This window comes from Engraulis encrasicolus, chromosome 11, assembly GCF_034702125.1.
Source record: "Engraulis encrasicolus isolate BLACKSEA-1 chromosome 11, IST_EnEncr_1.0, whole genome shotgun sequence".
Lineage (NCBI taxonomy): Eukaryota > Metazoa > Chordata > Actinopteri > Clupeiformes > Engraulidae > Engraulis > Engraulis encrasicolus.
In genome coordinates this window covers 34,941,412-34,953,984 of record NC_085867.1, presented here as the reverse complement: position 1 = coordinate 34,953,984, position 12,573 = coordinate 34,941,412, and the positions used below count along the sequence as shown (strand labels likewise).

Sequence of the window (12,573 nt, the reverse complement as noted above, 5' to 3'; positions counted from 1 at the left end):
TTGACACTAATGTTCAGTGCGGTCTACTTTAGCCATGTGGTAGCCTACTAAATAGCTAGCCTGCATGATGTGAAATTGACTTTCGGGTAGTCGTCGTTACATTCGATTATACTTGGTTTGGGTCACCTAATGTTATATGTTTCTGTAGACTATGTGTAACTTGGAAGCAACCCGCTGCCATTATAAGTGAATTTCTTGTCCCCTGATTGGTCACATCTCACAACAGGGAGCAATGCTCGTCCAGGTGGAGTTGCAGGGTAAAGTGAAGTGGGTACGTGTCCCCACCAATGATGACCGCTTCGACTACAGGAGATTCATTGAAGAGAGTAAGTTTAAGTTATATCCATATCGCCATAGTTATCGTTTTGCCTGCGGTGTCTTTGCAATTAATATGGTGGCATAGCATTGGCGCTGTCTTATGAAAACTTCTGCTTTGCCCTGTCGGAAAAAAAAAACATTGATCCCTCGCTCGGCTGTCCATTTTTCCAACAGAACAATGCTGTTCACGGACACGCGGAATGAATGCACATACTTATATCAGTCTGTTCAGTGCGAGGATCTTACTGTACTGCCTACCCTTCGCGCTACAACCTAAACGTTTTTCAAATGTGTTGCTATGGTTCTTGCAACATCTGCAACACTTTTCTTTTGTGCCGCTCAGTTGGTTAGCAGCATGCATGGTAGTGGGACTGACATGGTTGTTGACTGCATGAATGCTGTCAACATTGGGAAGCTGAATTTGACAATTAACATGCATGTCTAGAACTATATGTAAGCTTCCCATGGGTAAAGCAGATCATCATAGTTAGCCCTTTATGGGATTTTAGAGAGTAGTCAATTTTGATATTAAGTTAAATCTTTACTTTTCAGTTGTAAGCTCAAAAGATTCATTACATTTATGCACATGCTGGTGCAGATGCTGGAAATAACTTGCTTGCTGGCATTATATGCTTATTTTAGCTAAGTACAATGCTATGAGGTGAAAGAAAAACATGAGTGGTTTAGAAGATTGATCACTTGGCTCATGTATCACTCAATTATTAGAATATTGGAAATCTGTTTTAGATGTTGTCATCAAACTCTTGAGAGGCTAATTTCTTTTTGTGATTTGTATCCTTAGTTTCAGCTAAATTCAACTTGCCAAATGGATCTGAGGTGGACCTGAAGGACTCCTCAGGAGTGGATGTGGAGGAGGATATCTTTGATGAGCTACTGGGATCAGCCACTGTGTCTTTCAAGGCATTTGTGAAGAACTCCGGTAAAAACAAATCTTGGCATTTACATTGTCTTAGGCATTTGCAAGTTTTTGTGTGGGTCAAATGTACATAAACGTGCCTTTTTAAACACTCAAGGTCACTGTACAACATGAGATCATCTGTAAAAGCGCAGTATAGTGGTACAAAAGTTAATAAAGAAGGGTGAAAATAAATTGACTTTGCAGTCAAAGAGAATAGGATGACTGGAACAGATGGGTCTTCTGTCCAGATTTAAAGAGGGGAAGAGAGTTGATGTGAAAGGTGTTCAGGGGGAAGAGTGTTGCAAAGTTGGGGAGCAGAGTGTTTGGCTCTGTACCATGGGGAGAAGAGCTTTGACTCAGAGGGGATGGAGGAGGAGGGAGCGGGATGGAGGAAGAGATTTCTGAGGAAGTGGGAGGGGAGAGCAATGTGGAGAAGATCAGACGGGGAGAGGGGTGCAAGGTTGTGGATAGCCATGAAGGTGTAAAGCAGGATTTTTAAATTGATTCTGAATTTAACAGGCAAAAGAGAGAGTATTGCAATAATGAACACGGGAGGTGACAAGAGTGTTACATCCAAGAATACACGTGGAGTTGGTAATGACAGAAATGCTTGTTCAGCATATTTAATACAAGTACAACAAAGTCAGGGTTTCCCCCCAGGACTTAATTGCTAAGGTAGCCATCTTGACAAGAAACACCTTCCACCTTGACTAGGTCCCCTGAAAAGATAAAGATTTCATGTTGTGAATGTAATTTCCAATGCTGCTTAACCAAAAAGTATATACATTCAACGCCCTACCACCTTGACTAACAAAAATTCTGTGGGAAACACTAAAAGTGGAGACAACTTGAAATGCCTTATTTGCTCCCATACTGTATAAATGTCACCTTTGTTTAATGCTTTTCACCTTCACTCATATCTTCAGTGGATAATGAGGTATTTGAAACCTCTTTCTGGTCGGAGGAGGGGACATCATTTTCTCCTGGGTCTACATCGTCTTCAATTGAGTCTGGAAATACCTCCATAAGTACAGCCTCCACAGTGCTTACAGAGAGCACCAAAGCACAGAGAAGGCAACTGATTGAGGGACCACCCGACAGCAAAGTAGCTAAAGATGTGAGTTATTTTTGGTCATTGATAGTGTCAGTCTGTTTTTCCAAATGCAACAGATTGACCTTTGTAACCTTTCTATGCGCGTTTGGTCTCTGGCAGTTGGTGTATGTAGCTTTGCATCATAAGCGTGGGGGTGAAGAGGTCATCAAAGAGTACAACCGGACTAATGGCCTGACTGATCAATCAAGAAGAAAACTGGTCAATATCTTGGTCGCAGATATGATCGAGAGTCACGGGTGAGTAAAAAATAATATCCTCTGTACTCTGTCACTATTCATATCAATCCTTTCTGAGCTACATGTCTTAGATGTACTTTTCTTTGTCTATTTTTTCCTTCCTATATCTGTGACTTGTAATGAAATAGGAGGGTACCACCAGTTAATGTCCGCATCACCTACGCGCTTGGAATTGTGACCCTTTTCCCCAATCTGAAGGATAAAGCTTCACCAACTGGCTATGTGAGTAGCAGGAATGTGCCATTTGATGCTGTATTTGTTACAGGTTTGGATTCTATGTTTTGGGCTGTCTGTAATATATCTTCTGTGAAATCAACAGGAGTATACCCCCATGTTGAAATAATCATAATCTGCTTCAGTAGTCATTGTACATGTTCACACACACATATTTCTTTGGGTGAAATTCAGCTTTCCAACAAGAACAGTATTCATGCAGCCCAAAACCATGACAACCCCACCACCATGATTGTAAGCATGGGACTCTTCTCTTTGTACTACTTAATTGGCTACAACTACACATGCTTGACGGCATTTAAACGTTTAAGTGTTGTGTTGAAGCCAACACATTTGTTAAAGATAGTGCTTTGTGTGGTGCTAACGAAGGACAAAGAAAGGTTCTTCACGGCTTACAGTCAAGAATGGTAGTGGCACTGAGTTGGTTTGAAGTTGCATGGATGCCGTCAATATTGAGAAGTTGAATTTCACAGAAAGAAACACAATATGTGCAGAACATTTGAACTACCATATGATTGGAAAGACTGTGTGAAATGTCACTTTGAATAGAAGTATAAAAATAATTAATACTTCGTTCCAGGTTTTCTCTGGCAACGTGTTAGACAAAGCTTTTTTTTTTTTTTAATCAGTCAATTTGAGTGTGACACCCCTGCTCCTGGATTGTAACACAGGGGAGTATTCCCCCTGTGCACACTATAATTTCACAAAAATGGAACAATATTTCATTTCAATTGTACTATTAACCTTACTTTTCTTTTTTAAGTTCAACAGATGTTACTCTATGCACATTTTGGAAATGGCATGTACTAATAATCGATGTGCACTGTATGCCTTGTCACTTTTCTTGTCTGCCAGGAGCCTTACTACGATCCTCGCAGTGGGCAGGGTTACCTGGCCTACAGATTGAAAACTGTTCAACGCACTACTTCAAGCGACTTCAAGAAGAGGTCCAAGCCTGGTCAACAAGGAGGCCCGAAGAGCCTGCGTGAGACTTCATCATCTGAGCAGCTGTTGGGGGAGGAGTGTAATGAAGCAATGTCCATGATGAAGCATACAACGGACCAAGCAACGGTGAAGGGGAAAATGAAGGCAACATTCAAACATCGACAAGAGTTGCTGCATGATCCAGCTCAATCCTCACTCATCTTAGATCACTTCCCACGCTTCTTAGATACCCCAGGCTTGGTAAGTATTTGAGGCAAACCTGAACTGCTATGTACTAGTAGTGTTGTAATTTACAAGTCTATCTTGTTCCTGATCAGATATTCTTTGTGTTTTTAAGATTGACCAAGACTTCACACTGCTGTTTGGGGAAAATGTATCTGGCAAGTTCGTTTCCAAATGGCCAACATTCTACAAGCCCCGGATCATCACTGTCTGCAAAGGCCTTCGCCCTGGTCCTCATCTGGATGATCTTCTTTCTGCTCAGGAGGCCTCCAATGATGGTAAGTGTGCTTGGATGGTTGTAGTTGTTGGGTGTTTTGTTGTGGGTTTTTTTTTTTTTGGGGGGGGGGGTTGAAGCAGGAGTTTATAACTTTATGGCTTATGTTATGTGTTGTTGTATCTACTAGGGTGGGATGGTGACCTGGCAGCCATACTCTTGCTCCTTCATCTCTTGCCTCCAACCGCCAAAGGAAAAGAGCATGGTAAAATGAGTGCCGCAGACGCTGTTGCCCATGTCATGAATTTCATGAAGGTATGCCTTTCTTATTACTCTGTCAAAGGTGTGTGTGTGTGTGTGTGTGTGTGTTCCCATTGCCTAGTATAAGATGGAAGCCCTTTCAAATCACTTTCTCCCAGGGCCGAACCGTGTGTGTGTGTGTGTGTGTGTGTGTGTGTGTGTGTGTGTGTGTGTGTGTGTGTGTGTGTGTGTGTGTGTGTGTGTGTGTGTGTGTGTGTGTGTGTAACAACTACAAACAACCAAGTAGCAGTAGCAGCAATGTGGATACTTATTTAGCCAGTTAAGTGACGAGTTTGTTTCCTCCCTTGAACTTAGGTGGGGACAAGCATGACGACCTACCTTCAGGATGTTGCAGCTACCCAGCCCTTCCTGCTCTGCGTTGGAGAAAACAAGTCCAAAATTCAGAAGTATTACATTGTGCTCGACCAGAAGGCCTTGCCATGCATGGCACACACTGCTGTGGCTGCCTTTGATGAACTGTTCAAATCCCACTTCGTGTTTGCAGTGGCCTACGACGACGCATTGTTCAACTTCTACACATTCCTGCAAACAACCGTCTACGGCATTGATGTAGCAACGGCAAAGGAGAGTCCAAGGGTGAAGGAAATACGAGCAAGAATCGACAGCACTTAGAATGTTGAGGTTACATTTGCAAGACACCCCCAAAGATTGTTTGACACTTTTAAGCATTTAAAGTTTACTCATGCTCTCTATTCAAGTCGTTCTTATGTTTGAAATGTGGAGAGCAGTATCATTGGGAGCTGTGACGAACTGCCTGTTGTTAAGCAGTTAGCATTGTGGCACTCCCTAAAAGGAGTTTTTGGTTGATATGTGTACCGCTCGTATTGCCGAAGCACGAGCATCTGGATTGCCACTACAGCTCCAGGCCATATTATTAGAATATCATGAAAAATTGATTTGATTTAATCAATAATGTTAGAACTATTCAAATCATCCATTTGTTTATGTTTACACATCTTGGCCTTCCAGCTCAGCCCAGCTTTTCTTAAGAAAAAAAAACATTTGGCTCACATCAAATCTGTTGAAATTTTGTATTTTCTTCATACTATGTCAATGTTCCATACTTGGTTAGGACTCTCTTTTTTTCTTAATTATTGCCATGATGCGCTTAACATTGAAGTCGATGGCAGAGGCATTGCATGGGAGTTATGGAAGACCAGATACACTTGATGCTTTGCTGTCAGCTGTTTTTGTTTGTTTGATCTGGTGACCCACACTTCACTCTTCAGTATACCCTGTGTATTTCCATGCCGTGTTTCGGTACTTTGGTGGTATGGACATTGTAACTCACCAAATGGTGGGGACAATCAAGTCCGAAATCCAGAAGTATTACATTGTACTCGATCAGAAGGCCTCGCCATGCATGGCACACACTGCTGTGGCTGCCTTTGATGAACTGTTCAAATCCCACTACGTATTTGCAGTGGCCTACGGTGACTCATTGTTCAACTTCTACACCAAGCTGGTGTTAGAATGACCATACTGCCTAAACCCCAAAACGTGGCATGGAAATCTATGGGGTATGTTGAAGAGTGGAGTGTGGGTTACCAGATCAATCAGAATGAGGATTTTATTACATTTAATAATGTGAAATCCTCAATTCATATACCGGTGTATATATATTTTGTTTGTTTATTTTTACATATTTTGGCCTTCCAGCTAAAAAAAAAGTATTGGAATAATTCAAAATGTGTGCAATGAATCTAATCCATTAAGTATAACATTATTGATGGAATTTTGGAAATCAACTTTTTCATGATCTTCCAATAATGTGGCCTGGAGCTGTATATGCTGACTGCTGACATGAACAATATTGCAAATAGCATTAATATTCCACCTATGTGTTTTCAGCAAATGTCTTTTGTACCCACTGTATGAGCACAGTCACAGTGAATCCAGTGGAGTATGTTCTTTGTGCTCCACTTTTCAAACATTTGTTTACTCATGCTCTCTAGAAGTTGTTTGTTAAGTTTGAAATATCAATAATATAATCGTATGTTAGCCATACACTGTGTACAAAAGACATTGCACATGTGTTCAGAAAGATTGGCAAGATAATCATCAAGGATGATGAAACGTTTCTACTCACCACAGATGGTCATACTGTGTATTTTGATAATCACCTTCATGCATTTAGAAATGAGGAGCTATATAAGTTTACTGTCATTTTCTTGTCTGACCGGACTTATTTACGGCCTTATGCTTGTTGCTTTTTCAACAAGACTTCATTGCCCTACAGCTCACAAACTATGGAACAGAGTACCGTACTGGAATGTTTGTAAGCACAGAAAATCAAAATGCCTGTGTTCAGAAAGATTGGCAAGATAATCATCAAGGATGATGAAACGTTTCTATTCACCACAGATGGTCATACTGTGTATTTTGATAATCACCTTCATGCATTTAGAAATGAGCTAGATAAGTTTGCTGTCATTTTCTTGTCTGACCGGACTTATTTACGGCCTTATGATCACCAGTTTTCATCTGCCGATGACGACATGATTTATCTTGTGCCATACTGCTGTTTTGTATGACTCGTGCTTTGAAATTATCTTTTCAATACAAAGGTTGGCATATACATTTTGTGCTTGTTGCGTTTTCATTGGTGGGCTGCACCACACATGTTTTCATTAACACCAACTTTTAGTTGGTTCAACACTCTTTGTTGTTAAAAATAACACCAACTTTTAGTTGGTTTGACACTCTTTGTTGTTAAAAATAACACCCAGTCTTAGTTGGTTCAACACTCGGTTGTTAAAATGAACACCAACTTGTAGTTGATTTGACACTCTTTGTTGTTGAAATAACACTGACTGTTAGTTGTTTCAACACTCTAAGCTGTTAAAAATAACACCTACTTTTAGTTAGAACAGCACTCTTTGTTGTTAAAAATAACACTGACTTTTAGTTGGTTCAACACCCTTTATTGTTAAAAACAACACCAAGTTTAAGTTAATTTGACACCCTTTGTTGTTAAAAAGAGAAAACACACAACACTTGATATTGTGGAATTCACACTACACTGGTGTTGGTGTTAAGAGAAACGTGTTAGTTTTAACACTGTAATTTAACATCAACACTGGTGTAGGGTGGATTCCACACTTTGAAGTGTTTTGTGGTGTGACTTTTTAACAACATTTGGTGTAAAATCAACTAAAAAGTAGTGTTAACATTTTAACACTTTTAAAATGGTTAATTTAACACTAGAAAGTGTGGTCACATATATAATCTAAAGCGGTGTTAAATTTAACACCCTGGGTGTTAATTTCACACTTTCATTTTTGCTGTGTACAGTACTTTGTTCATACTAATAAATATTAGTTCAATATTTAATAAATCAAATCAATAGATCAAATTTGACATAGTTGCAACCTACTCTGGTCACCATCCTACACAGTGCACCTTTAAATTCAAGTCAACATATATTTTACATAACATATATTTTAATAAGCAATTTAAAAGACTGTAGCAACCTGTACATGAAAACAGCAAATGGCTGTTTAAGCTATGTGCCATTTCAGTGTTATCATATTTGTCATTATGTGACGTTCTAATGTGTTCTGCATCATATTTTTATTCAGTTTACTTATACAGTTTACTTGTGTTTTCTTGTTGTTGTATTAATGAAAGTTCAATGGCACATCTCAAAACCGTTCTATAACCGCATTTTTTCTAATGTTGGTGATCACAGCTAGAACCTGCCTTACGCAGCTCAATAAAAAAGTGATTTCACTGTGACAGCTACATTCTCAAAGCTGGGATGAATTCTTGAGATTTTTGTGAAGTTGTGAAGTGCAAACCTGTCACCTTGAATGTCTAATGTAAGGTGATGACAAAAGCTGTCAGGTCTTTGTTCATCACGTCTTGATCATCAAATGATGCACAATGTTTAAAATAGAAGCATAAATATTCAGTGTTTCCACATGCTTTTAAACATTTACCCTATGAATTACTGTCAGCAGTAAAATGCAGTAATTCCATGTGTCATGGCACATTGCTGCTATCTGAATTTTGAGACTGACTTTTTTGAGAATTCACACTATACTTGCCTACTTGAGGAATATCTTTGGGATAAGGTGACGTCTTGCAAACCATAGGGCAACATAAAGTTAGATTTCTTGTTACTTTTTCTGGCTTTTTCTAAACTGCTGAAAACATCTAATAAGCATTGTACGACAGGGACATAGAACATCATAAAGATATATCACATTTGTGAAATGGGGATATGAGTTTCCATGAATTCTACACAGCGTTTCAAGTATTACAATAGCAATAGCATGGTGTTTAGTATTTAGTGCTGGCTTTGACTTTGTCTAGATTATATGTCCGTCTAGACACCTAATCCAAATGTATTTCCACCTCCATTGTTGCGGTGATGTAATTGTGGTCAGCTGTGATTATCAGGGTACTAGCTTCTGTTTATCCCTAATACCCAACACAGCACTCTCAAATAGCTTTTTCAATAATCCAAATTAAACTTACAGAGAGAGAGAGAGAGAGAGAGAGAGATAGAGAGAGAGAGAGAGAGAGAGAGAGAGAGAGAGAGAGAGAGAGAGAGAGAGAGAGAGAAGGGGAGGAAGGCAAAGAGAACGCGATAGGACACATTTAGGCAAGACTTCAAAAATATCCAGTGGGTGGAAAACTGGTGGTGCAAGCAAGCTGTGCACTAAAGTAGGCTAGTCATAAATTGCAGCAAATCCCCATGGACTTCCTTTTGAACAGGTGGTGCTTCAATGGGGAAAACATGCGGTGGTGCACATTATTATCATTTCTTTCCCCCCAAAAGCCCTCCAGCTGACCAGACATTTCCAAAAATATGCTGGTTTTGAGCGCATCCATGTTGCTCAAGTAAAGATCTGGTAGGACTAAGTCAGGATTTGCAGGATTGCAAGTCATTGTGTGTGTGAGATCTTTTCAAGATCTGCTGGAAATATTAGGTGGAGTATGTAGTGCAACGCTAATACACACCACAGCTACAAAGGTGCTTATATTGATCTCTAAGTCTCTCGATAGCTCTATTGCTCCATAGAGAATGAAAGCTATGCTGAACAATTGCAGTTCTTTCTTCATATTAGATTTTTTTTTCTCCAGATATTGGAATGATCTTGGTATGTTTTTCCATATCAATGTTCTGAAACTGAAATGGCAAAGATTTATTCTATAACATATCTGTGAAGAACTACAGTACCTGTACGTATACTGCCCTCACAAATGTTTTGCAATTGTAATTAGCAAAGATTTAACTCGTGGTAAAGCTAGTTTTGTAAAAGCTGACATTCACTGCATGCAGTTGCAGATGGGTACTTCATTTTCTACTCACAGCATTATTTAATATCTTTACCTGTGCTTTCTGGGGTGAATCAGAGGTCTACGAGCTGTCAGGAAGAGGACTTTTTAATGATTGCCTCAAGGCTGATGACACAAGGAGATACATCACAACTCTGCTGCCAATTTACATTTGAGGAGGTGAAAATGGAAATGTGTATTCCAATTTCACCCTTGCTGGTGAAAAAAGAAAAGGCCTACCATGAGTTCATCAAAATATATTTAATATACTCTGCGGTATTGTTGTTACAAATAGGTTACATTCTCCATGTGCATTACTGTCCCAGATGTTTAAATGTTCTGTTGCTAGGCTACAGATTCTCTTTGAATTAGCATTACTTAAATGGCTACTATTAATGCCCATGGATATACAGTAGCACATCACGGCTAACAAACAGAAATTTTGCACAGTATACTGACCTAATATTTACGATGTATGCACCTAACATCATTGTACAGCTGTATCCGTATATTTAGCCAACTCATTATTGGGTTAACACAGTATTACTTGCATGCATGCAAGTATAGCCAAAAGATGAGCAGCAAAGATAATCAAGACCCTACAGTGTGCCTGACCCTGTGGATGGAAGTTTGTTTTGATTTGCCCTGCTTTGCGATGCAGTAGGCTACACCAAGCCCACTTCCTGGTTTGGGCTAGATTAAAAAACATGGCCCCAGAGGAAACGTCTTAATGAACAGGAGCCCCAAAACCGCTTGGAGGTGGGAACTCAGCTAGGACTATGTTGGCTAATAAACCGGCTTGTTGCAATACCGCGTTTAAATGTGCATCTCCATTAAACTCATTACGGGAGCACAGAAAATGAAGACAATTATGTTGGATCATGAAGCTCCTACTTTGCTACTCTTTATAATCCTAGAGAGACCAGAGAGCAAAGGAGAAAATTATGTTATCTCATCTCTTGGTTTCTTCACATAGTAGAGTGGGGTATGTAACTTGAAGACAAGCAACAGACAGCCAGCAGACAGATAACAGCTGATGCTACAGCCTCTCTGACTATAGGATCGGGCACACACAAACAAGCACGCACGCACACACACACACACACACACACACACACACACACACACACACACACACACACACACACACACACACACACACACACACGCACGCACGCACACGCACACGCACACACACAGTCTTTATCTGTGTCGAGAGAGAGAGACAGACAGACAGACAGACAGACAGACAGACAGACAGACAGAGACAGATAGACAGACAGACAGACAGAGACAGACACAGTAATGCAGGAGCAGGCCAGATCCAGATCCTCTACAGAGCAGTGCCAGACAGGACCGCTCGGCTCCCCGCTGTGCTACACCACAACACTACAACCCCTCGACAGGGATGATTCATGGGCTCCGTCCGCCCAACTGTCTGTGGGCTGTCCCCATGCCAGTATGGTCCCTCCCCCGCAGGTGGGTCCATTACCCCCAGTGCCGCTGACAGCTTTTTGCCGAGTACAGGGAACCCCCCACACACCCCACCCCCACCCCATGCAGACACAGCAAATGCTGCGGTGTTAAGTCAACACTTAAAGAGTTGATTTAAGTCCAAATAAGATCAAATCAACCCTCTAAGTGTTAAATGAGCACTGCAGCATTTGCTGTGTACAATGTAATGAAGACCCAAATTTTGGGTCCCCACTCTCCTTGGGCCGGTACAACTGGCCCCTTAGTCACCCCAGTAAGATTCCCTGATTACCACCATCCTTACCATCGACATTGCTTATTGTACCATTGTCCTTTTGGTGGCAGCCAGACATAATGAACACCTCTCCCATCCCTACTCCCCACTCCCCACAGCTGGTCGGTTCCTCCCCATGCAGATGGCTTCCTCCTCCTCCTCCTCCTCCTCTCCCTTCTCCTCTGCTGCTGCTGCCAGTATCACCCTACCTGTCACCACCCATGCCACCAACACCAACACCACCACTGACACTGTAGTCAGCCATAATAACCACCTGTTCCATTCCTGCCCACTGTCCACATTTGTTCGGCCCTTCCCTTTGCAGGTGGCCTCCTCCTCCTCCTCCTCCTCTGCTACTGCCAGCATCATCGCCATCGTCAACACTCACGCCACCAACACTGACACCGCCGCCGGCACTGTAGCCATCCATATTAAACAACTTTTCCATCGCCTACTCCTCACTCCCCATGTCTGTTTGGTCCCTCCCTTTGCAGGTGACCTCCTCCTCCTCCTCCTCCTCCTCTTCCTCCTCCTCATCTGCTACTACCAGCATCATCGTCATCGTCAACACCCACGCCACCAACACCGACACCCGTGCTGGTGCCCACAGGTAGGCGTCATCCTGTTGGTTTCTACTGCATACCAGTCAGCCAGACATAATAAACACCTCTCCCATCCCCATTTCCTTCAGCTGACTGCCCACGTCTGTCCGGTCCGGTCCCTCCCCATGCAGGTGGAATCCTCCTATTTCTCTGTGCAGCCAGCATCACCATCACCACCCATGCCTCCAATACCTAGCCTGGTAAACCAGCGCCACCCGATGGGCGCAGACATTTTTCAGCTGCGAGTGGGTCTGGCCTCGGATCTGAGAACGTTTTGAACACTGTGCCCTGAGTCTGGCAAAACCAATTACAACGCAGAGATTTGTTTTGAATCAAAGCGGGCGGGGTTCTGAGGGAGTGACGACAAAGCTTGCAACACCATTGGGAAAGCACATCAACGGCAAAGTTCGACGAT

At 41.7% G+C, this 12,573-nt stretch overlaps 1 protein-coding gene across 1 annotated transcript; it reads left to right on the top strand.

Annotated features, from left to right (window-relative positions):
* Positions 1-232: 232 nt before the first annotated feature.
* LOC134457736 (uncharacterized) lies at positions 233-5,135 on the top strand. Its single transcript, XM_063209711.1, has 9 exons — positions 233-326; positions 1,121-1,258; positions 2,164-2,354; positions 2,451-2,587; positions 2,716-2,809; positions 3,677-4,006; positions 4,104-4,266; positions 4,393-4,517; positions 4,818-5,135. The coding sequence occupies exons 1-9, from the start codon at positions 233-235 to the stop codon at positions 5,133-5,135; spliced, it is 1,590 nt and encodes a 529-aa protein (XP_063065781.1).
* The last annotated feature ends 7,438 nt before the right edge of the window (positions 5,136-12,573 follow it).

Bases quoted from the DNA above. Each gene is read 5' to 3' on its own strand.
- LOC134457736 (XM_063209711.1), top strand. From the start codon at position 233: ATGCTCGTCCAGGTGGAGTTGCAGGGTAAAGTGAAGTGGGTACGTGTC. The intron at 2,355-2,450 runs GTGAGTTATTTT...GGTCTCTGGCAG, and splicing joins ACAGCAAAGTAGCTAAAGAT to TTGGTGTATGTAGCTTTGCA. The intron at 4,007-4,103 runs GTAAGTATTTGA...TGTGTTTTTAAG, and splicing joins TCTTAGATACCCCAGGCTTG to ATTGACCAAGACTTCACACT.